This window comes from Rhinopithecus roxellana, chromosome 17 (assembly GCF_007565055.1).
Source record: "Rhinopithecus roxellana isolate Shanxi Qingling chromosome 17, ASM756505v1, whole genome shotgun sequence".
Taxonomy (NCBI): domain Eukaryota; kingdom Metazoa; phylum Chordata; class Mammalia; order Primates; family Cercopithecidae; genus Rhinopithecus; species Rhinopithecus roxellana.
The window spans coordinates 45,369,020-45,395,788 of NC_044565.1; the positions used below are offsets into that span (position 1 = coordinate 45,369,020).

A 26,769-nucleotide genomic window follows, 5' to 3' on the forward strand; every position below is an offset into this window, starting at 1 on the left:
ACTGGAGGAGCCCTGACTATCCTGAGGTGCCATGTTGCAGAAGACACATTAAAAGTATACATGGAAATTCTGGAATCTGCATCAAAATTTGGGGGATGCTCAAGGAACTACACGTCATCCCAGCCCAGGTATATGATACATGAGTAAAGTTATCTCTGGATGGTCCCAGGCCCCAGAATGTAAGTCTCCTCAGCAGAGGCCCGAGACATTGTGGAATAGAAACAAACCATCCCTACTATGCCTTGTCCAAATTCCTGAGCCACAGAATCTATAAACATAATGAAAGGCTGATGTTTCAATACACTAAGTGTTGAGATGATTTGTTACATAGCAATAGAAAACCAGAACACCTCCCACTAAAGAGGCAGCCACTGTGCTGTTTCCACTGACTGTTGCCAGGTGCTGATGCACGGCCAGTGTTAGGCAACCTTCCAGTTTACCAAGAGAAAACAGACACTTAGATTTGTACATGAATTTTCCAATTGTCCAAACACCATTTGGGACAAATAAAACCTGATTGTGATGGCATTTGGCCCTTGGACCACAGTTGCAACTCCTCATGTAGTATGTAGATTATCTGGAGGCAGATATGTGCCTTCACAGACAGCTACTTCCAACGAGCATACAGTCAGTGGTTCAGACCACCTTGCCATTACTACTCTGCACCACACAGGCTTCTGTTGTTGTTTTTCTTTAGATAATGTTAGGCAAGAATCAGCTCTAGTGAGGAGTGAGATATTTCCAAAAACATTCCAGGATTTGCTCTAGTTCTGTATCTCTAACGGGTTTTAAAGTCCACTTGCTAACACCTTAAAGTCATGATGATAGCCAACAGACATCAAGGGCCAGTTAAGTTTGGAAGTCATAAATATAAGTTTAAATGGCATGCCTGGATTCTGTGACCTATAAAGCAGGAATTCCACTGTTGAATAAAAAGTGAACCTCATACATAACAATAACTCAACAAAATATAAATATATAAATAAATGAATGAAGAAATAACCATCTCAACAAATGATCGATCTTACCTTCCCTTACACTGTATTTCGGCATCTCCATAAAGTCAAAATCACGACCTAACTTAGATCTCCTTCAGTCTTAAACTAATGTAAATTTTTAACTCTGTAAAACAGAAACTACAAATTCTCAGAAGTTCCTACTACCAATGCAGACCTATCTGTACAACTAGTTCATTATAGTCCACTATAGATTAAAACCTGTGCCCAAAAGTATTAAACAACCAACAAAAAAGGTCATTCTCTGTGAACAATTCAGTAGAAGGTTTTGCATACAAGTCAACATTTAGTACTAAAAGAAAAGGGGGGAAAAAAGGAACAGACTTCTATTTGCCTGTCTTCAATTTTCCCCAAATATCACCCAGGCCTAAATTAATCTTTTTGTAAGTGACTAGGGTTCTATTTGTTTGTCTGTTTGTTTTAATTTTCTTTATAAGGAGCACAGAAAAGAAGTCACATGAGACTCAGGAAAGAGTGTTTACTTTCAAATAGGTTGTGTTCAACAAATTAGCATTCTATTTACTTTCTGTGAAATCACTGTACCACAGCCATCTGTACTACTGAGCTATGATATAAATTATCATATCAAGACTGAATATTAAAAAGACTTGGATATGTACTCAAGCAGCAAATTCAAATCTATCACCACGCCTTCACAGCAGGGTGGCTCAGAATGGCCAGATCTGACACCATGACCAAAAAGATTCCTTGTTTCCTTTTGGGCTGCTTGAGTTAGACCAGACCCTGGCCCAGTACGCACAGAGATATCCTTGAGAAAGATGAAGACTGTCTGCTTCCCCTTAGCTGAATTACAAATGAAGAGTTTTTGAGGTCTGATACGGGGTGCCAAGGAAATTTTGTTTTATATGGTATTTATAAATGAATGCTAAAGACCATGATATGCTAAGAATTTACAAAATGATGAGATGAAACATCCTGAGACAAATCCCAGGCTGCCAGCTCTTCTAATAATGTTCCTTTTGCTGTGCCTGCCCTTTATCACACGTGTTGGGTGAGCCTAGAGGAGGAAAAGGAAGGGAAAGCTTGAAAAAACATTATTCTGAAGCCTATAAAGTCACTGTGAAAGCTTCTCCCTCTGAGTCAAGCTGGGTTTAAGACATTCCTTGACCCTACGGCAGGCAAGTGGTTCACCATGTGCCCAATCAATTATCTCAAGATCCTGCTCACCAAACCAGGCACTTCTTGATTTACATCAACACAGGATTCCAGGAGATGTGACTACAGGGAATAAAAGATCATGTGTTGTAACCTATACCACTACTTCAATATACTCTGCTGCAGTGGAACTATATCTTCAGTGAGTTACCAAAGTCAATGTCGGTTGATGTGTATATCTGGATGTGTGTGTGCAGTGGGGTGATAGTGGGAGACTGTGCTAACACAAAACTTCATTGTACAGATAAAATTAGAAATTTAGTTTAGTTTCTTCTGGGCTAATGAAATTTGGTATCTTGAATACTATAAAAACCAGTCCTTAAGAAAGAATATAACATATTCTTATAAGAACTCAGAATTGAAAGCAGACATGCGACTAAGAAACCTAAACTTGAACTCACCGTTTCCGAATGGCAATCTACTGATGTCACAATAAAAGTCACCTTTTTCTAATTGAGCCAATAAAACATGAATTAAGTCCAAAGGGTTCCAGAGCAAATAATGGAGATTCAAACAGGAAAAGGCTGAGTTGGTGGATTCAAATATAAATATTATGTTTCTTAGTAAAAGTTTATTGTTTCTTATAGTGAGCATTCAATATTATCAGCACCTCAGCAGCTATAGGTCGAAAATTGCAAAAGCTTGGTTTCCTTTAAAGAATTTATATTTTGTTTCCTTTACAGCCCCAGAAGGCATAATGAAATAAAGAACAGATGGTGGACATGAAGGAGGAGAAACCGAAGGTGAAAGTTTTCAAAGATATACCAATTTATATATCTGTCTCTGAAAAACAAAAGCCCTATGCCTGTAAATTAACTTGACTGTATGTTTTTCACACCTATCATTGCAGCTGAAATCAGGTGACAAGGAGAATCAAAAAATATGTGGGACCATCCATTTACTGGACTAGAAATCTGTATGATGTGTCCAAAATGTTTGCTTCTTTTGGTGTCACTGTGGGTAACACCAGAGGTTTTCAAGTCAGTTTTGTAAAGTCAGCTTTGTTCAATTAAGAGCTTAAGCAGAAATGGGAACAAACAAACCACCCAAACGTAGAGTTTGCTCCAGTTGAAGCTGGAGCTGTGCAAGGGATCTGTGGGGTGGCAGAGCCTGCCTACTCTTCCCTATGCACTCCCAACAGTCCCAAGGAGGCTCCACAGACCTTCTAGGGCTCAAAGGAGCACAGTTTGGAAACAATCTGAGATTTAAGATAGAACACAACAAGCTAAAATGAGGTCAAAATACTAAAGTGGAAAAACATCAAAGTAAATGAAACGTAAAAGTTAAATTAATTTTACTACACTAGACTAGCCAAAGGGTCCACAAGGTTGCAAGATTATTTGTCTACCTTTATTGTTTAAACAGAATTAATTTATTGATTTTCACTTAGCAGAATATTTAGAATATTTCTGCCTCCCAGGCAACTAGGTCCTATTTTCCCCCAAAAAAATTATGTCTTCATTTTGACTCAGAAGATATTAGTCAGAAGATAGATGTTCTTAACTGATGACTCCTTTGTTGTACAAATTCTCCAGTAATTCAGCATAACCTTTACTAGAAAAATAAAATAAGTAAAAAGGGATTAAATCATGGTACAAATCTGGGCATATAAAGCCCTCAAGCACTGATCATTGTAAAACCTCTTTGTTCAGGAACCCTTAATGCTATGGTTTGAGTGTGTTCCCCAAAGTTTACATGTTAGAAACGTAATCCTCAATGCAGCAGTGTTGGGAGATGGGGCCTAATAAGAGATGATTAGGTCATGAGGGCTCTGCCTTCATGAATGGATTAATATTGTTATCATAGAAGTGGGTTAGTTATCAAGATAGTGGGCCTGTTATAAAAACAAGTTTGGCCCCCTCTTGCTTGCTTGCTCTCTTGTGCCCTCTTGCCCTCTTGCCTCCCACCATGGGATGATGTGGCACAAAGGCACTGGCTAGATGTCATGCTCAAGGACTTACCAGCCTCCAGAATCATGAGCCAAATAAATGTCTGTTCATTATTAATTACCCAGTCTGTGGTATTCTGTAATAGCAACACAAAATGAACCAAGACATTGAAAAGAAATTTTAAAAACAAACTATTCAACTTGGAGTTCAATTTAAAATCCCAACAAGATTTTTTTAACGCTAAGGAACTAGCCTTCCTTGTCCACTTAATCACAAGGTTCAAAGAATGACGAACATTTCATATTCCTATCTGCGTGAGAAACTAATATTGCTATTAGAAAACATTCTTGGATTGTATTTCATGCCCTAGGTGATCTGGCCTTGATTCACTTTCCAAAATTATCTGCCACCACCTAGCAAAGACCTAAGCACAGACCTACTCATCTCCTCACTATTCCTTTAACACAATTTTCTCATTTCCACCTCTTCACTTTCTCTCCCAGACTTCCTCACCCCTCCTGCCAGCCTATCTAAATTCAACCATTCCTTAACAATCAACCTCACAACCAACCTTTGAGAAGCCATCCCTGACAATAGCAGCCAGTGACCGATCTTCCAGGCTCACAGCACCAATTGCTAATTCTGTCTATTTTCTTGCTTAACCACACATCTTTACTTACCTCCTTCCATGGACATGTCCGACCATGAAACACCTCACATAATACCTACTACCATGCTGTACCCACATGGAATACACAATAGATATTTGTTGAATAAATGAGTATGTGTTTATTCTCAATCTCTCATCTACACATGGAACAGTACAGAGATTTACACAAAGCAAATGAAATATGAGCAGAATTTGGTTTCCTACTACTACTCACATCCATGAGTCTTATCAGCTCATGCTTCCCCTTATTGCCATTTACGTTTCTTTTACTACGTTATTTATCTCAGGACACACTCTGATTAGCCTTTAATTTGTTGTAATAAATCTCTATTATCCTTGACATTATTTAGCACGCATGGCTGCCTAATTAGTCAAGGCAATGATTTATAATGAAATTGCCATAGATTTTGCCCTTCCCTTCAGTTAATGCTACCCTCCCCATTTCACTGAAGAGCCTTACTCCAAACTAGTTCAAATGTCAGCTGTAAAGTAATACAAGTAAAGTGCCTAAGAAAGGAGAAAATGTCTGGTCTTTTGCCTAAAGGTTCCAGGAAAAAATCATCAAAATCCATTTAAATGGGACATAACTAAAACACACAAAGAACCTGGTGCCACTGTTTCATCATTAGATAACTCTCTTCCAAACTTTAGTTGATAAGCCACACTCTCCCATGTAGTACAAAGACAGCAAAGAGGCCTGAGAAAATCAGGTCTACAATGGAGTAGAAAGGGAAATCCTTCTCTCTGATTTTCCAGAGCACTATCCTACTAAGCAACGTGGAGAACTATGTAAGGGACTACACATAGAATGCACATGTCATGCATACGGCCAGTGCATTTGTAGTCTGCCATCTGAGACGTGACCAAGCAAAAGAAAGCTACTGTCCACAGATTTTGGAAGTATACAAATTACAAATCCCAAGTCACCTCTACTATAGCCTCTTTAGCTCCCTGTTTGCTGAGAAGTGTTCAGACTCATCACTGTGGTGCTTCAAAGAGGATGCAGTTTATTCTGATATTGCTAGATGAATTGCTGCAATCCTGACAGGTTTCTGACCAGGCACAGGAGTGCAGAGAGAATGTAGAACAATGGTTCTTTATACGTCATGCTATGCATGGTGAACTTTCCACCTACACACAGAATTCCTGTCAGAACAAACATATCCTCATTGCTCCATGTCAGAAGTCCAGGCCCAGGTGCACAATTCCTGGAGGAAGTCAGGTGAGTAGCAGGTAGGGAGAAAAGCCGCCAGTCCAAGCCAGCTAGACATACAGGTAGATTAATCCCGTTTCTTACTTTCCTTGTAAGAGGAAGGGCAAGAAGCTAGAAGCAGCACAGACTATGGTTTCCGGCTTCCTCACCCAGAACCTGCCTAAATAAAACTGAGTTAACACTGTGGCTTCCAAGTTTATTAACATACAAACCTGTGTGAAATCAGACTTTCTATAACGGATGGGATTTTAAAAATAAGGTCTTAAAACATGTTCAGCACTATAAATGAACTTTGTTGCATTGTTGAATCTGAACACTTCATTATATGTTGCTATTATTCCAAAACAATGAATAGTCGTGTAAGAATACAATGTTATCACTATTTCTTTGGAGAAAAAGATTGCCCTTTAGTAAATGTATGTAATTTTTCACTGTAAGTGTTTAAAGGATCTTCTATGAAATTAGGATGTTAGCAGATGATTATTTTTACCATCTACACCTAACGAAGTAAAAAGTTGGCAATTCCAGGTTTATTATCAGGTTTTATTTACCTGTGAAATCTAAATTCTGGTACTACCGACTCAGAAAAATCTCTATGCTAAGCCCCTTGCTTGATGAATAAACTATTTTGCCCACAGAGGTTGATGGTGTACTAAAGGCTACACAGCAAGAAAGTGGCAAAGCCAGTTCTGAATCTAAAACTCCAGCTGGGTAGGCATGCCATCATCAAGCCCTTTAGGAAGTTGGTGTATCACACTATTCTTTTTAAACCCCATGGGAATTTAAGTCAATTATTTTAAAGTGTTTTAAACACATTTTCAATAAATGTCATTTTTATTCATAATTAAAATAGAATGTATCTAAAGGAGGTTTATAAAATTGTTTTTCATTGCTGTAAAGCTGTAAATAAACCTTAGATGCCATATGTCAATTTAAGGTAACCACATGTTACCTCAACATATGGGTGAAAGTCCACAGGGATACTCGAAATGTAAAAATAACTACATATGCTTTGTGAATAGAAATAATAGAACCAGCTTAGCTCCCTTTTTCAAATGAATGCGTTTTGTATACCTGGCTGTACAGACTCTGGCAAAAATGGTTCCACTAAAGACAGATTGATGTGCTAGGCCAATAAGCCCCAAAGTGGGCAATTTTGAGACTGCAATGGGAAAAAAGCCAAAGAAATTAAAGACGAAAACCACATGGCACATAGTTTTAGAATAAGGGACTGAAGACTTGAATTCAATCTCCATTTAGGTGCTAAAGAGATACAGAAAGGAAAAAAAAAAACACAATTTTCAAGCCTGTTCTTCCACAGATTTTGAAAAGCTTGATTCCAAACTGTTTCTCATGAAAGTCACTATACTGGGGGAGCTATTCATGGCAAACCACCTGGATGATGTTTATTCCTAGACCTCAAATTGATCATAATTATAAATGTACTCTCTTCATAAGTGTCCTCATATGTAAAATAAGCTGCTAAATTCAGCCACTTTCTCCAATGACTCCATAACCAGAGCAATTCTGGTCAGCTTTCATAACAGTGAAGAGAACTGCCCTGCCAATCAACATAAGACCATTAACAACATGCAGAGCCAAACAGATTCCTTTAAATTCTTCACAGCATCCCCCTCAAAAACTGATGTCTCACAATTGCCTTTGTCTGTTACTTTCACTCTCTCTTCCTTACTATAAGTTGACTCTTACCTCACTTTCCTGTTAAATCACATCTAATCCATCAACCACAGATATGACTAATGACTTGCCTTTCAAGGTCTTATTACTCTGTTTGGGTGGATGGGTGAATTGGCACTTGCTGTCTAGGGAAACAGAAGAGATGCTGAATTAATGAGCTTGGTTAATTTGAATTCTCAAGAGTGGTTCAACAGACCAGGCTCCTATGAACAAAAATCTGCAACTCGGGCATTTTGACCTTTTAAATGCCATCAAAAGAGGAATGTAAGTGTACTTTACTTCTGCCTATAGTAGCATAAATCAGAATACCTGGCTTAATTAGTTTTGTTTCCAGTAAGCTGAGTTATTAAAAAACGCAACTCCTTGAGAGCATTTGGTGTTGCCATCTGGCCCATCCCTTTGCTCCTGGTCTCTTTCCCTTCTGTTTCTTGCATTCCAGAAACCAACACTTCCCCAGACACAGCACTTTGGCTGTGAATGCAAGTGGCTATGTAAGGACCAGACTAAGGTCAGACCATCTTCTCAAGAATGTTTATCTGGAAGGAATATGGCCTTGGGGTGAAGAGGGTCTGTGTGGGAGGAAAAAGGATACTAAGGTTGTTGAACTCCCAGGTTAGGAATAGGAATACTCCTTCTATTAAAAATGCATTTTGGTAGTTGTCCATCCAGCTGTGAACTGCGTGTCCCATCTGGCTTAATCAGAGGTTTCCAGGCAATAGATCTGAGCTCACCTAATAGATCACCAGGTCTTCTCTGATACTTTCTAAGCCACAGGCTAGTGATACTCATCTTATCTCCCACTCTCATTACTGCATGTGTCTAATTTTCTGGGATTTACAATAAGATTTGAGAAAAACTGGTTCCTTATTCCATTTAGGGTCTCTATTGTTAACATTACCTCCACTCAAGTGGCCTCTATGTGTAGAAGAATAAATGTCTTCTTTAGACAACTGACTCCATACCCTGGGAGTCAGCTTGATTCTTTCTAGCCTGCTGCTAACTGATATCTGGCCTTGGACAATTCACTAACCTTCTTTGGAAGTCAATCACTTCATTCAGAACATGGGCGGGTTGAGTACATCACAGCTCTAACATAGAGTACACTTTATGGCTTTAAGTTCTATGATTCCATGATGTTCTAAACTAAATACAGCTATATTGCCCTCATTTCTTCCTATTCTTTAGCATTAATATATACATCTATTCTCATTTAACTGAATTAATAACTACATACATCAATATATTCATATATATAAATACGCATGTACATATTCACTACCAATTGGGTTTCTTTTCTACTGATAAGAAAACACACACCATGCCCCCAAAAGCAATTCATGCTTTTTAACATTTTTTAAGAACTAGCAATTATAGACACTTAGGAAGTTATAGCTATATACAGTCTAGATCAGGGGTTTCCCTAAAAGTCAAAAAGTCCCTCAATAATTAGGAGAAAGATGAGAAGACTTTTCACTTTTCTTTATAATCAAGACCAGAAGGCAAAATTCTGAGTTTAAACCAATGATGACTATATTTGACTAAATTTCACTAGAAAAGCCAACTCACCCAGGGAGTATCAGAAACCACTTTCAATGCCTGGCCTTCCAAAGTTAATCTAAATGTTCTATCCCTCAACCATACCAGCAGGCAAAACTGGTGCTATAAATATTTTGTCAGGTTTTAAAATTTTTAAAGGATTTACTTTCCTTCATATGGCTGAAAATGAAGGTGAAGAACGTATTAAAAAAGCCATTCAATATCTTTAAATATAATGCATTTAACATTCTTAAATATACATACAAGAACACTAAATGTTGTGTGTGCATGCGTGCATGTGTGTGTGTAGAGATGAAATAATTGAAATATAGTTTTTGAGCAATTACCAAATCCACTCTTTTTCCCTTAGATATCTCCTGTCTCATAGAAAAGCCTATAGAAGGCCTAAATAACTAAGGTTCTGAAAAATTTTAAAATAAAAAATAAAACTATTAGATATAATTCCTGAAGTTTAACTTATCTGGTAATTGAATATGTGCCTAATTTTTATCAAGAGCCAGGACGAAGTCTCAAGACTTCTTGTATTCTTCCATAATGATTTGAGACAAAAATTCCATAATACACATAATTTGTATTATGTAAAAATGCTAAATGAACAGCCATCTGTGAATAACCCAGTTATTGCCTTTTATCTTTGGAACAACAAACCAGTATTGCCTTTATAAGGATGACAATGTAACCTGCTACTCCTCTGCCATTTTCCCTTTTCATAAACACCTCTTCTGCCTCTCTGCTGCCAAAGGATCCTCTATCTAAGAAAGAGGAGAGGTTCTTTCTACTGGAAACACTTGAACGGCACTCTAAAGAGAAAGCAATTTATGTCAGGAGCAGCAGTAACTTGAACCTCACTCTTTTGCAGATTACAGACTTACAAATTAGAGCTGAGATTTTATGTCTGTATCCTCAAGTGTCCCATGGTCTACTCTTGATATTGAACCTCAAACTTCCTAGCTCTCTTGAAAATCAGCCCATTTCAGAACAGGTAACTATTCTTAATATGTCCCAAAATCAAATTCAAAATAAATATTTTTTCCAAATATGCTCAATGCTCACCATAAATATTATGTATTAAAGTACTATCAAGGGCAACTTGGTTATACCAAAGTATCCAAGAAGCAAATATTCAAGTTGATAATATTATAGAAACATAGTGCCTCACTTATCTGTAGTTTAACAGATAAGTGTAGAAACAGATATCTGTAGAAACTCCGTCTCTACTAAAAATACAAAAATTAGCCGGGCATGGTGGCACATGCCTGTAATCCCAGCTACTCAGGAGGTTGAGGCAGGAGAATCACTTGAACCAGCGAGTCAGAGGTTGCAGTGAGCCGAGATCACACCACTGTACTCCAGCCTGGCCACAGAGCGAGACTCCGTCTCAAAAAAAAAAAAAAAAAAAAAAAAATGAACTTTGAAAAGCTAAAATACTTATGGCACCTGGACTATGCACTGAAGCTCATGTAGTTTACTCTTAGAAGGACACCTCATGGTTATTTATCCTTATTTTAAACACATTTCTAAGCAGAGCAGTTATCTGCATTCCCAAGCTATGACTAACCATTGGAAACAGCAGAAAAGAATTTAGAAACAATGAGAAAAGGAGCTACAGTCAGGCCTGCTGAGGTCAGCAAGGAGTGCAGCTGACATCAAGGCAGTACTAGAAGTGACTGGAAATCTATTTTTAGGAGATTTTTTTTTTTTAAGAAAAAGAATACTCATACAGGGTCATTTAATGAAGGCATCCACAGTTCTATCTCTAACCATCAAAAGTAAGTCGTAGAGCCTAAGGTGATAAATTTTAGCCTGGAAAACTTACTCCACTCACAGATACACTGACCCAAAGCTGCTACACAAGTAAAACATTATAATTATTTATTTTCTTAAAGCTTTATACTCTCAGTTCTGACCAGTGGAGATGGACTAAGATCCCTATATCCATGCCTCTAGAATAATCTGTCATTACTATGACTTAACTGTATAGCCTTACATGTTTTGTATTTGTATTGCATTCATTTATTCATGTACTTATGCATTTGTATTCACGTGTCTGATTCATTTGACACTTGTGAAAAGCTGTGACCTGATGAAATGGAATAACTCACCATAGCTTTTCACTTCCCCATCCTTTGTTCTAACCAATTTCAGGTACAATGAAACGATAAATGCATCACTAATTCAATGGTCATATTTTTTTCTACTCTATCTTTTGAAAAGTTGATGCCAGAAGATATCAACATTTCATTAGTTTCAACTGAGTCTAAAGGACAGGATTATAATCAGTTGAAAGAAATTCTTGGTTTACTTTATGGCAGCAACTAGCTTATGTGACAGGATGCCAAAGGCACTTGAATATTAGTTTGACCAAATAGAAGCCAACTGAATGTTTGGCATTGTGCAGATGCAATATTAAAGTTACTGAAATGTATATAAACATGTGAATATACATACATACACAATGTTGATAGGCAATCTCCGTAGGAAAAAGATGAAAATGACCCTCCAGATTTAAATTACGTTTATAGCATCATATTATTGTCAGTGGAGTTGAAAACCTTCCATTGTACTAGAAAATACCTTTCTAAGCCATCTAAGTTTTCCAATAGTTTTCCTCTGATATATATTGCAATTTTCTTAACAAACTACATTTTCAATATTAAGCTTTCTATAGTATTAAGTCAAAATGTATCCTTATGATAAATGTAATATGCTTTGCATATACAAGTATGGTACAATAAATCAATTTTATCAAAAACTTAAGTCGATGTCTTATCAAACTGTACATAAGGTTACCAAATTACAGTATTGAAGCTTGAAGAACAAAAACCATTATTTATTTCTTTAACCATCTGTCAGTTCACACAATAGAAAATACACACAGAGGAACTCAATTAAAACCAGTTCTGGTATTCCATAATTGTAACTGCTAAAATTTTTCTCCCAGGAGACATTCAATTTCTATCGTCCAAATTCATTCACAAGTGATGTTCTGACTTTTCTTAAGCAAAATAAAAGATTTATGAGAGTAATTATTCATGCTATAGTGCACACTACTTAATTCAATGACAATCCTGCTTCAGAGAAATACTGGTGGGGTCTTCCACACACAGGTTATCTGACCACTCGTAGACAAGGCCACTTTGTGTTATCAACATTTTTTGTTTACTCGTTAATAACCTCAATAGAGGATAAGGAGCAGTCTTAAAACTCAGGGTGAAACCTATAAAGTGGGAGATTTGAAACGCAAAATTCTCTTGTGGGAAATACCCATTAGCATTGCAGGCAGTGCATGATCTACAGATGTCACCGACCTCCACCGTAAATAGGTTAGAAACTCACGTGCTTCTTTTTCTATCTGGATGTGAAGGCTTTAAAAAGTAAAGCAGTCATGAGCCTCCTCATATGCCAGAGTTTCCCTCAAATTAGCCTAACAACTCCACCCATCAAAAACACAAATTTTCAACCCATATCCCAAAATAGTATGCTATTAGATAACTTTAGTCTAGAATGGGATGAAGTTTTATAGTAAACAGCATCAGTCCTTCTCAGTTCTGGAGTTAAGAAAAGGAAAAGGAGAAGTTTTCTTCTTCCCAGGAAGCCTGAGTGTTTGAAACCTTCACTCACACCAACCCATCTTAAGCAAAATCACTCATTGAGGACAATGGTTTCCAACTGGTCCACTCATTAGAATCACCTGAGGAGTTCTTTGTGCAAAGTGCCCAAGTCCAGTGCCAGACCAACTCAATTTGCATCTCAGAGTGCAGTGCAGGGCTCAGCCCCCGGTATTTTTTTCAAAGCTATCACAGTGATTTTAATCTGCAGCTAGATTGAAAACCACTGCTCTAAAGCAATGGTTTTCAACCAGGGGCAATCTTGCCTACCACGCCCCCCAACTGTGGAACATTTGGCAGTGTCTAGAGACATTTTTTATTATCACAACTAGGGGAACACTCAGAAGTAAAGCCCAGGGATGCTGCTGAACCTCCTGAAATGCATAAGGCAGCATCTCACAACAAAGAATTATCTGACCCATAATAATAATAGTGTAGCTGTAAAGAAACCCTGAACTAGAAGAATTGTTGGGAGAAGCAGCCTGCTCTTTCCATCTTGAGAGATACCCTCACAAAACAAGAAAAGAATCAATAGGAAGCTTTCAGGAGGAAGACTTACAACCCTGACACTCTATTCAGCAAGACCAAAGTAGTTCTAAATGGACCTTGTTTAATGCAAGTGAGTAACTTCCTCATGCTTGTTCTCACTGGCTGGAGTGATGTTTAAGGAGGGCATGTTACTGCTCACTGGAAACTTGCTCTAACAAGGCAAAGGCAATCAGACCCACCAGGATAATTAAACAATTCCTTTTTTTGTTTTTTTTAGAAGATGAAGAAGAAAGAAGATAATGAAGAGTACCATTTCTTTGTCTATTCCTTCTCATTTGCCAGTCACCAGCAATAGGTGCTTCTAGAATTAATATCAAACTATTTTTACTATTTTTTTCTTCTGCATTCATTATGTCCAGTGGGTGAACTACTTGTAAGGATCTCTGATCATCACAATCTTCTTTGTCTTGAAGGCCAATAACAAACACAGCTATTGCTAGAAGAGCCTAAATCATTCAAGACATCCATGACCTGAGCTAAATAGTTACCTGTTTAAAAGCAAAGTCCTGCCAGCTAGTATCTGGAAGCAAAACTCCTTCATTTCGTTGTGGAAGGAAACACTTTCACCTAAGAAAATTCCATTCAACCTTGGATATCAATGGAATTAAGTAGGTGAAACCCCCATTCTCAATAGTTGAGGCGGTCAGTTTGTGAACACTTATAAATAGCAGTGGTTATTCAATTACTTAATTTACAAATATGAAATAAGCAAGCAACATGAATGAATAGACAAATGCCTTCATGCCTAGATGTGATACGTGCTGAATCTACTTCCTATTTGAAAATGGAACTCTACACAAACTAGAAAGAAATCATTGAACAATAACTTCTAAAGAATTAATGCATTTTTGAGAATTTTGTTTAGTTTGGAGGATTAAATATTTCTTGTTTTTGCTTTTGTTTTCTAAACACCTACTAATTAAGAAATTATTAGAGACTTAAGATGCTTTTAAGAGAGGAAAAATACCTAAAATTTATCTTTGCATTCCCAAAAGAAACTCTTAAATGAGTTCAACTCTTTTATCCACCGAGTTTGTAATTATAAGCACAAGAAGATTTATAAATGCTCAAGGCATAGTCAACGAAAACAGTCATCTTTTTCACTGATGTTCTCTCAGTGTGCATATGTGTGTGTTTTGGGAGGGAATGCATATCTTTACAGGTAGGACAACACCCTGCCAATGTATATTTCATTTCTGTTTCAGTCTGCCATAATGCACACACACTTCCCATTTGTTTTCACGTGCTTTTTGTTCATGTAAAAACATGCAAGTGCTCATCCAAAACACTCATATTTCACACTAACCGCAAACAGAATGACTCTGGAAATGAGTCAGCAAATCTGCAATTCTGAATTAACCTTGATACTGCTTCCTATCTATTTATACACCAATGATTCAAACAAATTGTGTGAGGATTTAAAAATGTGAAAAAGCATGTCTTACCATCCATATCAAAAATTAATTTGTAATGGCAGGATAAATACAAGTTTACCAATGCCCATGTTTATCGGCTGATGATCCATAAACATCTCATTGTGCCACTTCATTTTCCAATTAATTACTGAAATTAAAATACAATGCAAATACACTGCAAATATACTCTGAGGATATCAACTGTCAGCATAAGATTGGTCACTTAAGAATGAGAAAACTAGAAGTAGACATAAGATTCGAACTTCAGTATCATTCTATTACATCAGTTTTAACTAAATTAAATTGTTAAATTTTAAGAAACATTTACCTGCCCCACTAAGTTTATCTGTATCCAGGCAATAAGCTACGATGTAATGTCATCTTTACCAGGAGATACACCTTACTTACAATGCAAGGCATTGTTTAAAAGCTGCATGTAAAAACTTTTCTTAGAAGTCAAATTATATGGTGATTAAACTAGAGTTCTTTATATAAAGAAGCCCTTTTGTAAAGAGAAATTGTTTTTTAAGTGATCCACTTGTCCCTAATATTTTCTTTCTAGTTTAAGAGACAAAGTTTCCTTATAATGGTGCATATATTTACTACTCAAGCTCATCAAAAAGTAATCAAGAAATGGAAAAATCATTAACTTTACCTTCCCATTACTCCCTTATCCCCCCTCCAAAGACAAGCATGGCCAATGACCAATCTCATGATAGTAACACAACCAAACCTTCTTTTTAAATGACTTGCATCTCTTGTACGGGATTGGGCAGCCAAGACTGCCTACAGCAATGGGGTGGGGATGGGGGCAGCATCTCCACAGCTCTTGGAGAGAGTGAGTGAAGGTTCAACCTTGGAAAGGCACCAGCCAGGAAGCCTCAACACAACAGGTGAATTGGCTTCTCTGGGCCTCTACCTCCCAACAACAGAGAAAGCAGTAGCCGCCCATCTTTCCCAACCTTTTTATTTCCACCTGTGCTTAAAAGAACATAGCATGCATTTGAAGTCAAGTTTCAGGAGTCAATTTTCAGCACTATGAAAAAAGGATTAAGATAAAATAGGAATCCAACAGGTAAATCCCCAAATACAATATTGAAAAGTACCCCTTCTTGTCACTGCTAAAACTGGCAGCCTCCTCCACTACTGCTTGGAGTTGGCTGAAGACTCCAGAGCACCTTTCAAACAAAGCAAAAACGCTCAGATATTTTCAATGAAAACAAAACCCTACAGTTAATAAATTGTTTTAGCTCCAACTCAACCACAGGTAACATAAAAGGATTGTGGAGTTGTTTTTGTTTTTTATTCTTTAAGAAATGATTTTTCTCTCTTAAGTTCAAAGTGGTTTCAGATCCAAGACGCAGAATATTAAAACTCTTCGAAAAGGTTTAAAAGCTCAGGTTTAGCACTGCCTCAGCAAATGTAGCAGACATTATGCTTTAGAAACCAAGAGTGTCCAAACACATCTGTACATTTTAAAAAGGTACTTTCAAACAATCAGAAAAGATGTCTCTTGCAATGTAAGAGAGCATATTATTTGGAATATGTGTAAGGGAGTTTGATGACAGTGTTGGTGGATTTTGAGTGAGTAGAAAGGGAATCAGCTGATGCATTTTAGATGCAAAGAAGTGTCACAGATTCAGGCCCCCAATACAATGAAAAAAATCCTCAAGGTAAAGTCAGGCATATTTGTAGCCATTTGGGCAAACCAGCATCAAGCCCATTTAGGAACATCATACTTCTTTTTTAATGTTATTGGTTTTTCACAGAAATATTCATTTCTTCTTGTACATAACCTATTAACTGGATACAAAATCCTTTTGGCAACCATTCCACAGACAAGCTCTAGTAAGAAGCAGCACACCACTAAGAAGATGCTCAGGTTTAAGATGAAAGACTCTTAAAATGGTTCTATTTTTTAACTCCAATACCCACAGATTTCCCCTTGACAACTCAGGGTCCTAAGGAATTACCGTTCCTCTCCCTCCCATAACCCCTCATCCCCAACCTTCTTCACACTGACTGACAACTGTATAGAATAAAAACAGATGGAGGAGAAGAACGCCACATCATGATTTTGGGTCCAACATTTGCTCCTTCTCCAAACCCACTCCCTAGCTAGCACCCGCACTTTCTTACATGGCTGGAAAGCCCATCATCATTCATAACTGTCTACTGAGTTCCCCAGCCCAAGCAGCACCCCAGCACGTACTGACCCACCGTTCATGCCACTGTAGACATTCCGGTGATGGGGTGACCCGTCCTCCTGCGCCTGCCGTCTGAGGGTACCCTCCCTGCTGCCTCCGCCACTGCCTCCACCTCCTCCACCGCCTCCTCCGTGTTTGTGATCAGGGCTCCCTCCATAATGTTGTTTGAGGTGCTCCGGGCTGGTGCCCCTGGCTCTGGGGAGATGCTCTAGGCTCCCCCCGAGGGCGTGTTTCTGAAGATGCTCCGGGCTCCCGCCACTGTGCCTGGCGTGTTCAGGGCTGCCCCCTGACCGGTGCTTCTGGAAGTGTTCCGGGCTCCCACTCAGCACGTGCTTAGGCAGTGTTTCGGGGCTGCTCCCTGGATGCGGGTGCCTTTGCTGTTCGGGGCTGCCCTTGCACAAGGGTTTGTGGTGCTCCGGGCTAGGTCCTTTGAGTGCTTTGGGATGATCTGGGGTCCCACAGGCCCTGGGTTTCTGTGGATGCTCGGGGCTGGTGCTCCTGTGCTTGGAGTGCTCTGGGCTGCCCTCACTCCGGGGCTTCTGCAGGTGCTCCGGGCTGCCACTGCTCGCGTGGTGCTTGTGGTGGTCCGGGCTGTCAGTGCTGCCAGTGCTGGAGGTGCTGCTGCCGTCACCCACATCCCGCACGTAGGGTGTGGTGGAGGCTGTGAGTTGGCACAGGCTGGCCTGGCTGTCGATGGAGCAGCGGCTGCCCGCGCAGCCCGCACCCTTCTCCTCATCTAGAAGCACACAGAGCTCCTTGAGCTCCATGTTCTCCTTCACCACTTCCTCCTGCTTCACCTCCAGCTCCTTCAGCTTCTGCAGGTATAAGGCCACTTCCTTGTGCATCACCCCGGCAGTGTAGCGACCCAGTCTCTGCCACTCCCGGGACACCCTCTTGCCTTTCTGCCGGTCATCATCCAGGAAACAGCAGAGGTCCCTCAGTTCCTGGTTGTCCTCCTGGAGTTTCTGGTTGATATCCTGAAAAGATAGACACAACCATTCAAGGGAAGCACGCATCTGAGGTGTCAGCAGGCTCAGACTTCCTGGAAAGGGAGAGCCTGCAACTGCTGAATTATCTGTGAGGTTAGCGAGGAGGTAAGGGAGTAGGAGGAAACTGAAGATTTGTAGCTGTCCATAAAAATTTAAGTATCAGTTCTATCCCTGAACAATACTTTACTTGCATTATGTCATCTAATTTTTACCCACACATTTAGGGGATAATAATTATTATGGCTCTTATACAGAAGAGGAAACCGGACCTCACAAAGCTTCACTTGTGCAAGGTCACCCAGTCAGTAGTTAGGGAGCAACCAGTTCATTAACAAGAAATCAGTCACTAGAAGAAAATCAAGGCTCCCCGGCCCCACCCTCAAGAAAGAAAAATAACTGCTTGTGACCTATGAAATGCTTAAAAGCCCTGAGACAACAGACCTTTCAACAGAGTAAACAGCAAGCACTGCTTAGATCTTCAGCCCTGACATGGAATATGCAGTCCCAATTCCCCTGGTAGGGAAAGGCACAATTGCCCTCTAGTGGCATTTCAGACCTGCACATCCAACCCCTACTTGCCACACCTACCTGAACATCTCCCTGGCATCTCTCACTTATCTCAAGCAACCTGAGTCTTGAATTAAGAGACCTCTCTCCCCAAACTGCACCTCTCAGCAAATGCCACCTCTTTCTGTTCCACTGTTCTTTATATGAATATGGGGTCATCCCTGGCATCTCCTTCTCCTTCAACCTTCCATTTCAAAACCAAATAAGGCTTTGGAGCTCTACCTCCAAAATTTAGCTCATCTTGTCATTCCCATGTTTGAAATCTTTTAATCTCATGGCCCTCAGGATACAATGCAAAATCCTTTAAGTCAAAGTCACACAAGGCTCCAGATGCATTGACTCAGCCTACTTCCCCTGCATGAATGATGATTCATTTGTTTATTCACAAATATTCAGTAAGCATTTATTACTGTACTGGGTACCAGTCTAGGTGGTAGGGATATATCAGTGGACACAGCAAAGACCTTGATATCGTACAGCTTTTATTGTGGTGGGAAAGACTGGCAAAAAAAAAACACGTATAGAACATAACATCATGCAGTGAAAAGTTCTGGAAAGAAAATTGAAACAGGTTAAAGAACACTCTTTTTCAAGAGAAGATGCCTCTACAAAGAAGGGAAACATTTGAGAAGAGACCAGGGTGGAATGAGGGAGCCAATATTTGAGTGGAGATGATCCCAGGCAGGGAGAGGGTAAGTATAAAAGCCCTGAGATCAGCATGAGAGCAAGAGCTCAAGTACTGGGAGGTCAGCATGCCTAAAGAACAGAGGGCAAGTCAACAGACATGGGAAAGGGGGTCTGAGAGGCATCAGAGCCTAGAATATGCAGGCCATGGTCAGTGACGGTAAAGGCTTTGGGTTGTTAGGAGCTAAGGATAGAGGAGTAACATTACATGATTCCTTTTGTAAAGAGTCTCCATAGTTGTGTGGAAAACAGACTGGCTGGGGTAGGGGAGGAAAGAAGGGAGGGTCAGGATAAAGTGGAAGCTGCAAGATCAACAAGGAAGCTCCTGGGCTGGTCCAGGTAGAGGGAGATGATGGTGGTTTGGATGTGTGGTAGCAGTGGAGAAGGTGGGAACTCCCCTCCTCATCATGCACTGAGGCTGTGTTTCAGGTCCTCAAAGGGCAAGGCCTTTCCCTCTTTCACTTGGAATGTTCTCCCCAGCCTTCTAGAAAACCATCAGGTCTCATTTTATAAGTCACTTCCCCATAGACACCATTCTATAGAAGGTCCACCCCCAATCTATGGTCTACCATCATCCCTCAGACTTACTACAATTTGTAAGCACAAATGTGTGAGTGTGATCATTCATTCTAGACTACATCTTCTCCAGAATCACAAGAACAGAGACCTCATCTATTTACTTCGGTGTTTTGAGAACACAGCACTCCCAGTGTAGATACCTGAAGCCAAGGAATTTTTAAAATGACTAGTGGAGTTGCCACCTATTCTCCATGTATGCATATAGTCAAGGGGCCAGCAGTTCCTTGAAGCACTGTAGTTTGGTAAGGATGAAACAGGGGCAGCTACAAGGCTGCTACCTAAGATTTCACTGCTTCAAAAAGCCTGAAAATCTTTGGTCTTGCGAACCAATCCAGAACTAGAGGTACTCAGAAAGGGGACTGCATTCACTTAGACTCAACATATGCCCCTAACATAGACTAAAAAACAAATTATAAAACACCTGTCAACCACATCCTCCACTTCCTGACAGTCATGGGAGTGCATTTGTGGATCTTAGGAAGAAGCTCATACAGCTTAGTTTCTAACTCCAGTTCTAACTCTTGGCATCACCAACAATTCTGTTTCTTTGTTTCTAATTCCCACCTCTCCTTTTGCTTCTCATTGCCACTTTCTGATTTCAGGCCTGACCTTTGCCAGTAGCCTCCTAGGCAGCCTCCCTGCCTTCGTTTGCCCCATCCACTCCTTCCCCTCACCCACTCCGACACAAGCACTCCGCAATCAGACTGACCTTCAGAAATACTCCCTGCTACTCACGGACATAAAGATGGCAACAACAGAAACTGGGGGCAATTAGGGAGGTAGGAAGGGAGGTAAGGGTTAAAAAACTATCGGATACTATGCTCAGTACCTGGGTGATGGGATGAATCATACCCAAACCTCAGCATCACACAGTGTACTCAGGTAACATACACGCACATGTACTCCCCAAATCTAAAATAAAAGTTGAAATTTAAAACAAACAAACAAAAAACAACATCAGCTGGGCACAACGGCTCATATCTGTAATTCCAACACTTCGGGAGGCCGAGGTGGGTGGATCACTTGAGGTCAGGAGTTCAAGACCAATCTGGCCAACGTGGTGAAACCTGTCTCTACTAAAAATACAAAAATTAGCCAGGCATGGTGGCAGGTGCCTGTAATCCCAGGTACCCAGGAACCTGAGGCAGGAGAATCACTTGAACCTGGGAGGAGGAGGTTGCAGTGAGCCAAGATCAGGATACACTACAGCCTGGGCAACAGAGTGAGACCTTGTCTCACAAACAAGAACAAAAACAAACAAACAAGAAAAAAACACCAAAAATACCCCTGCATGTTTTGCCTCTCCTGTTTATCAATCCCCATCACCTTTCCTTTGCCAGGGAAAATGAATAAAACCCTCAGCCAGGCCTGAAAGGCTTTCCCCTGCCCTTCCACCTTTAGCTGTCAGCTAATTATAAACTATGATTATGTCTGTGCATTCCAACTAGAAAATGTCATCTTCTACCGCATATGAACCTAAAAGGAGAGAGTCCTCTGCGAAGTTTCCCCTGGCACAGAACAGTACCCGTGGATGAATGAATGAAGTAACTTGCCCACTCACTGTTTAAGGCCTGTATCACACTAGCTAGAACAATCACTGGGCATCAATTTTTTTCTCCTTTCTAATGTGGACATCTTAGCTTCCGGAGGGCAGGGTCTATTCCAAAATTTCTTTGAATATGCAACATATCTGGCATGGTGTCTTGCATACAGTGGACACTCAATATGTGTTTATGGACTGGTCAACCATATAAAGCCCCAGGCCTCTGGCCAAAACAGGCTACAGCTATAGCTATTGAGTAGAATTTCTTACTGTTTTCAGCAAGCACTAGCTACGTCAGAGTCTACAGTACTAAGAGAATAAACTATCCCTTGATATTGATGCTTTAGAGGAAATCAGAAGCTGTGGATATTTGGAGAAAACAATAATAAACAAAATTAATCTTTCTAAGCTCCAAAAATTATTCAACATTTAGTTTAATCCTGGTATTTGACAGAAAGTTCAAGTCATGTTCTCGTTCATCTAAATAAATTTTCATATGAAAATAATTCCCTTTGACTATCCTACAGCTATTTCTGATTTCTCTAGAGCTGGAAAGTAAACAGGACTGGTGCTACCCAGGGCTTCACGGAGCTAATGCTTTTTCCAAAAGGAGTGAAACATACACGTCTCAGCACTCCAGATGGAGGAGATAGGAGCGGGTACTGGCCCACTTCCTTTTCTGTATCACAGTTCCTTCTTTCTATTATTAGTTTTCTTGAGAATATTATTTACTATTCAGTTCTGAGCTATTTCCTTCGCCTTCTGATGAACAGCTAAGCAGCCAGCTTGATAATAACCTTGTGATCCAGCTTCTTCAAATCTGCCTCATTAAGACTTGGGCTTTCTTTTGCAAAACACTAGGTGTCCTTTTAACATTGCCATAGGCCACCAGATATTATTATCCAAGTGTCTAAATGGACTTTAAAAACTTTAAGTGCACTTCGTAGCACACCAACCAGTATTTCAATCTTATGCCTGAAGACTATCAAGTACTGTATCTACAGTTAAATAATTGTTTTAATTTGTTATTTTGCTTCATTGCAGAGCAGGGTGGTGGGCAGGTGGGTGGTTGGGTTAGGAACCAATGAGGGAAATTAATGCAATGCAGAAAACAAATCTACAGAGATTCATCCCCAAATCAGCCCCCAACTGGGATACTGGGTCAGAGCAGCCTGAAGTGTTGGTATATGCTCAGCAGTCCGAAGACATGGTTCTCAGGAATCCAGTTCCTTACAACATAACCCTAACTAGAATCTCCCTTCTCCACCCCTTCCAGGACCACATATCCTAAGCAAAGAATGTCAACTAGCCAAAAGAAAAGGAAAGCAGGCCGATTTTGAACACTTTATGTCTGTCTGACCTTGAGAAAACTATCTAACCTCACTGGGGTTTCTTCATCTAGGGTATATTCATCCTCATAAAACCTCATGTGGAATTAAAATCTCCATGAGCAGATGAGGAAACCAAGGGACAGAGAGTTTAACAGTTTGCCAAAGTTGCCCAAATTTTCAGAATCCAAATCCTTTATCTTTCCACTTCTTGGGGCCCCTACACTGCCCTGCCTCCCAAATATTTAAACACAAACAAGTCAATCAGTGCTAGGACCCGGCCACAGGCCCCTGAGAAGTAAAGAGCTGATGCTGTCATCTCCTGTGTCCACAGCTACAATAACACCTAGTAGCCTCACAAATACTTAGATGCAATTTCAAAGTCAGCTGATAAAACGAGGCATAAAAAAGAAAAACTATTATGGTCTTAATTCCCCCACATATATAGTTCTCAGAGAGTACCAAGCTCTCAGATGCACCCCCCCATAACAACAACAACAACAACAACAACAACAACAATCAGTTCTTTTCTTCCAGTTAAGCCAAAATAAATAAACGTACCTATCATTTATTCAGTCAACCACATTTATGGATTACTATGGTGTCCAAGGAAGCTCTAAGCCAAAATCAAACAAAGAAGGGAGAAGGCTGGCCTCTCTGAAGAGTAAAATCACAGCACACTCGGGGTGAGTCAGAAGCCTGGGAGTCTGCTCCTTGCAGCAGCACAAGGATGGCATGAGAAGAGTAGAGGCTGCATCAGAAAGCAACCTGGCCCCATCATTTCTGAACTTGATAAGGAAGTAGACTGGAAAGTCTTTTAATGCCAGGTCATGAATCTAGATCACAAGGAGACTTTCCTACTTGGGTGTAAGTGCCCTTAGCTGACCTAATAGCTACTTCTCTACATGAAGCTAGTGGAATGAAGCCCAGGCACTCTACCAACCCACTCTACCACCCCCCTCCCCTACCCACACATAGACCCTCACACACAGTCAATCCACACAACCTAAAGGAAATTTCAAGTGTTTCTGAGTTATTATTTTGATGCTCCATACTATTAAAACATTTAATAGTAACTCTTCCAACTATTCTAAATCACACTATGGTTCAGACCATGGAAGAAGTTCAAATTAGAGGGTGACAAAGTAATGTCCCCTTGTCCAGCTCTGCCTAAGAAACCAAAATCTTGGAGACACATAGCCATAGATTTGTAAGTCCTTTCCTGATGACAGTAACTACCATTTTATAGTCAAGTATTAAACCTTCCCCCGCATAATCATAACTTGTCATAACACCCTCAGAAATAGTTATCATTGCATTGTATTGGTGAATAAAATGAGGATCTGAGAAAGTAATTACCCAAGCTCACCCTCCTAGCAAATGAGGTTTCTAGAATTCACTCACCTCTGAGATCATCTTCCTACTACACTAGCCTGCCTCTATTCCCCAAAGAGCCTGGCACTTAATAAATACTCTGTTAGTAATGAAGCAAACCAAAAGAGAGAGCAAGCCTTGGGATTTTTCTGACTGGAGGAATATTCCTACCTGCACCCACTCTAGGGACTATATGACAATGAGTTCCGGCCTCAGGAGAAGGTCATCTCCACCTGAACTGGGCCCAGCACGTAGGTGAGCCTTGGGCATTCCACCCTTCCCACTCTTCCTTGCCCCAGAACCCAGAGCTGGAGCACTGAGGCAATTCAGGAACAGCATCTGCTGCCTGATATGTGGGGATGGGAGTGGAAAGGGGAAAAGAACAGCTTGTGCCTTCGGGAATTTACTCCCTGAAGTCCCTGCACTGATCTCGTTTGTGTCTGGCTTCCTATAAACAAAGCAGAACAATGAGAGGAAGGAATACCAGGAGGCACCAGCGCTAGCTGGAAGGAGAGGAAGTTTGCGATGCTCCCCAGCAGGGCGGTTCCCGGCCACCCGTGTACTGCAGCTGGGCAGGCACACTGCTCCAGACCCGGCGCTCTCCAAGGAGAAAAGAAAGTTAGTGGGCTTGGGGGGACGCGGGCCGTTTCCCCTCTTTTCCTAGAAGAGGGTGGCAGAGGGGCTGGCTCAAAAAGAAAGCATCACTGACCAACACCTGGGGTACCCTGTCAAAACCCGGCTCCTTCCACACTGAGTCTCTTTGCTCCTCCCCTTTCCCCCAGTCAACCTAGGGTTAAATGGGAAGGGGAGTAAGGCAACTCCAGGCGATGCCTTCCAAACTCTGGGAGAGGGAAAGCACAGGAGTCTGTAGAAGCGTGAAGGCAGAGCTTGAACACCTATGTACCCGGTGACACAAGACAGCTCTGAGGGTGGCGCCCGCTGCTTCTCCCGGGCACCCCGCCAGCCGCTCTCCCTGGCAGTGGCGCCCTTTCCTCGCCCTCTGCCCGCCCAAGAGCTGCTGGCCCAGAGCAGCCGCATCCCCGACCCTCCAAGGCGAAGATCTCCTGGACTCACCCCCTCACTGGCCTTTCCCCCTAACTGACTGAAACCTGGCTCCCCAAGCACTGATTTTCCAACCTCCCTAAGAAATAAAAGGTTGGCGTGCCCTTCACCTCCCTGCCTGCTTTCCAGTGTCCTCCTCGTCCGCGCCTCCCGCCGCAGTGCACCGCGAACAGCCAAACACTGGCGCACCCGGTGTTGGGGAGAAGAGGGATGCAGACGCCTCCAAAGTTTGGAAAAGTTTCACAGGGGCTGGGGACTGGGGGCAGGGGGTGCCGACCGGGAGAAGGGAAGGATCACCTGTTGAGGGAGGGAGGGAAAGTTTACCTGGCCCCGCCTCTCCGGGGCACCCCGCTCCCGCCGCGCCGCGCCTCCCCACCTGGCCCGCGCTCACCTTGAGGCCGCGGATCTCGCCGAGGTGCAGCTGCAGGCGGCGGTTCACCTCGCGGATGAGGTTGCTGTGGTCCAGCATCGCGCTCACCTTCTCCGCCTCGGCGCGCCGCAGGCTGCGGATCAGCTCCTCCTTGCTCCACTGCAGCAGCTCCTCGTCTGACACTTTGGACAGGTCCTCCACGGGCGCGGCTGCGGACGAGCCGGCCGCGGCTGGGGAACAACTTTCCGCCGCCGCCGCCGCCGCGCCTCCGGCCGCCTTCGACATGGTATCCGCGCGGTGGCAGGTGCAAGTGGGTGGAAGAGGCGAGGCGACTCCCGAAGGCGCGGGCGCGGCGGGGCCGCCTCCGCCCACACCCCTGTGCGCTCCGGCGAGTCAGCGGCACCGCCCAGGGGCCGCTGGGTTGGGGCGGCGGGGGTCGCGCTGGGTGGCCATCCTACCTCGCCATCCCCGCGCGCGCGCCCGCGCTCCCCCAGGGCCCGGCAGCCAGCCGCTCGCTGCTACTGAGACCCGTCCCAACTCCGAGCAAGTCCATGGTGAGGGGCGCTGGGGAGCCCGGGGCAGCCGCGGGAAAACCTCGGGGACGGCGGGGGAGCTGCACCCCCGTTCCCCTGCCCTCTCCTCCGCCCTAAGCCGAGACTGTCGCCCCCCGCACTCTCTGCCTTGCACACAGGCGCGCACGCACACGCACTTTCCTCCCCCTTGCCCAGCTGCAGCCCCCGGCTTCTCCCCTCTCCTAGCGTGGAGGGCGCGCTGGGCCCCGCGGCGCCTCCCCGGCTACTCTAGCGACGCCGCGGTGGCTGCCCGAAGGCTGCTGCGCTCCTCCTGTCGCCTTCGCTGCGCCCGCGGCCGCTCCTAGGCTGCTCCGGGAAGCCTTCGATTTGCAGAGCCGAGTCGAGAAGGGGTGGAGGGTGGGGGACCGGCTGGAGGAGGAGCCTGGAGCTGGGGCTACCCGTAACCCGCAGCAGCTCCCGCATGGGCTGGACGCAGCTGCCACTTGACCGCTGTCCGGGCCCCCGAGGTGCGCTCCCCGCTGTCCAGCCCGGGAGGGCTGGGGGCGTGGCTCCTTCTGCTCCCGGGTGCGGGTGGGGCTGGAATGGGGAGAAAGTGCGGAGCTGTGGCCGCCCGGGCTTTGGGAGGCTCGCGCGCGCCACCGTGTGGCGGAAGAAGCTCCCTCCTCTGTCCTCTGTCCTGGTGACCGCGCTTGTCACCAGGCGGGGGAAACAGCTGCTGACCCAAATGTGAGGTGCTTGGTAT

General features: G+C 42.4%; 1 protein-coding gene across 3 annotated transcripts in view; it reads right to left on the reverse strand.

Moving 5' to 3' along the window:
* CCDC85A (coiled-coil domain containing 85A) overlaps nt 1-26,388 on the reverse strand; it is a 211,215-nt gene extending 184,827 nt beyond the window's left edge. For all 3 annotated transcript variants that reach the window (XM_030921838.1, XM_030921837.1, XM_010376224.2), the window contains exons 1-2: nt 25,516-26,388; nt 17,012-17,975 (exon numbers count right to left, since the gene is read on the reverse strand). In XM_030921838.1, coding sequence (XP_030777698.1) covers nt 17,012-17,975; nt 25,516-25,779 — 1,228 coding nt within the window. In that variant the 5' untranslated portion in view covers nt 25,780-26,388. The remainder of the gene's footprint in view (nt 1-17,011; nt 17,976-25,515) is intronic.
* Nucleotides 26,389-26,769: the final 381 nt, after the last annotated feature.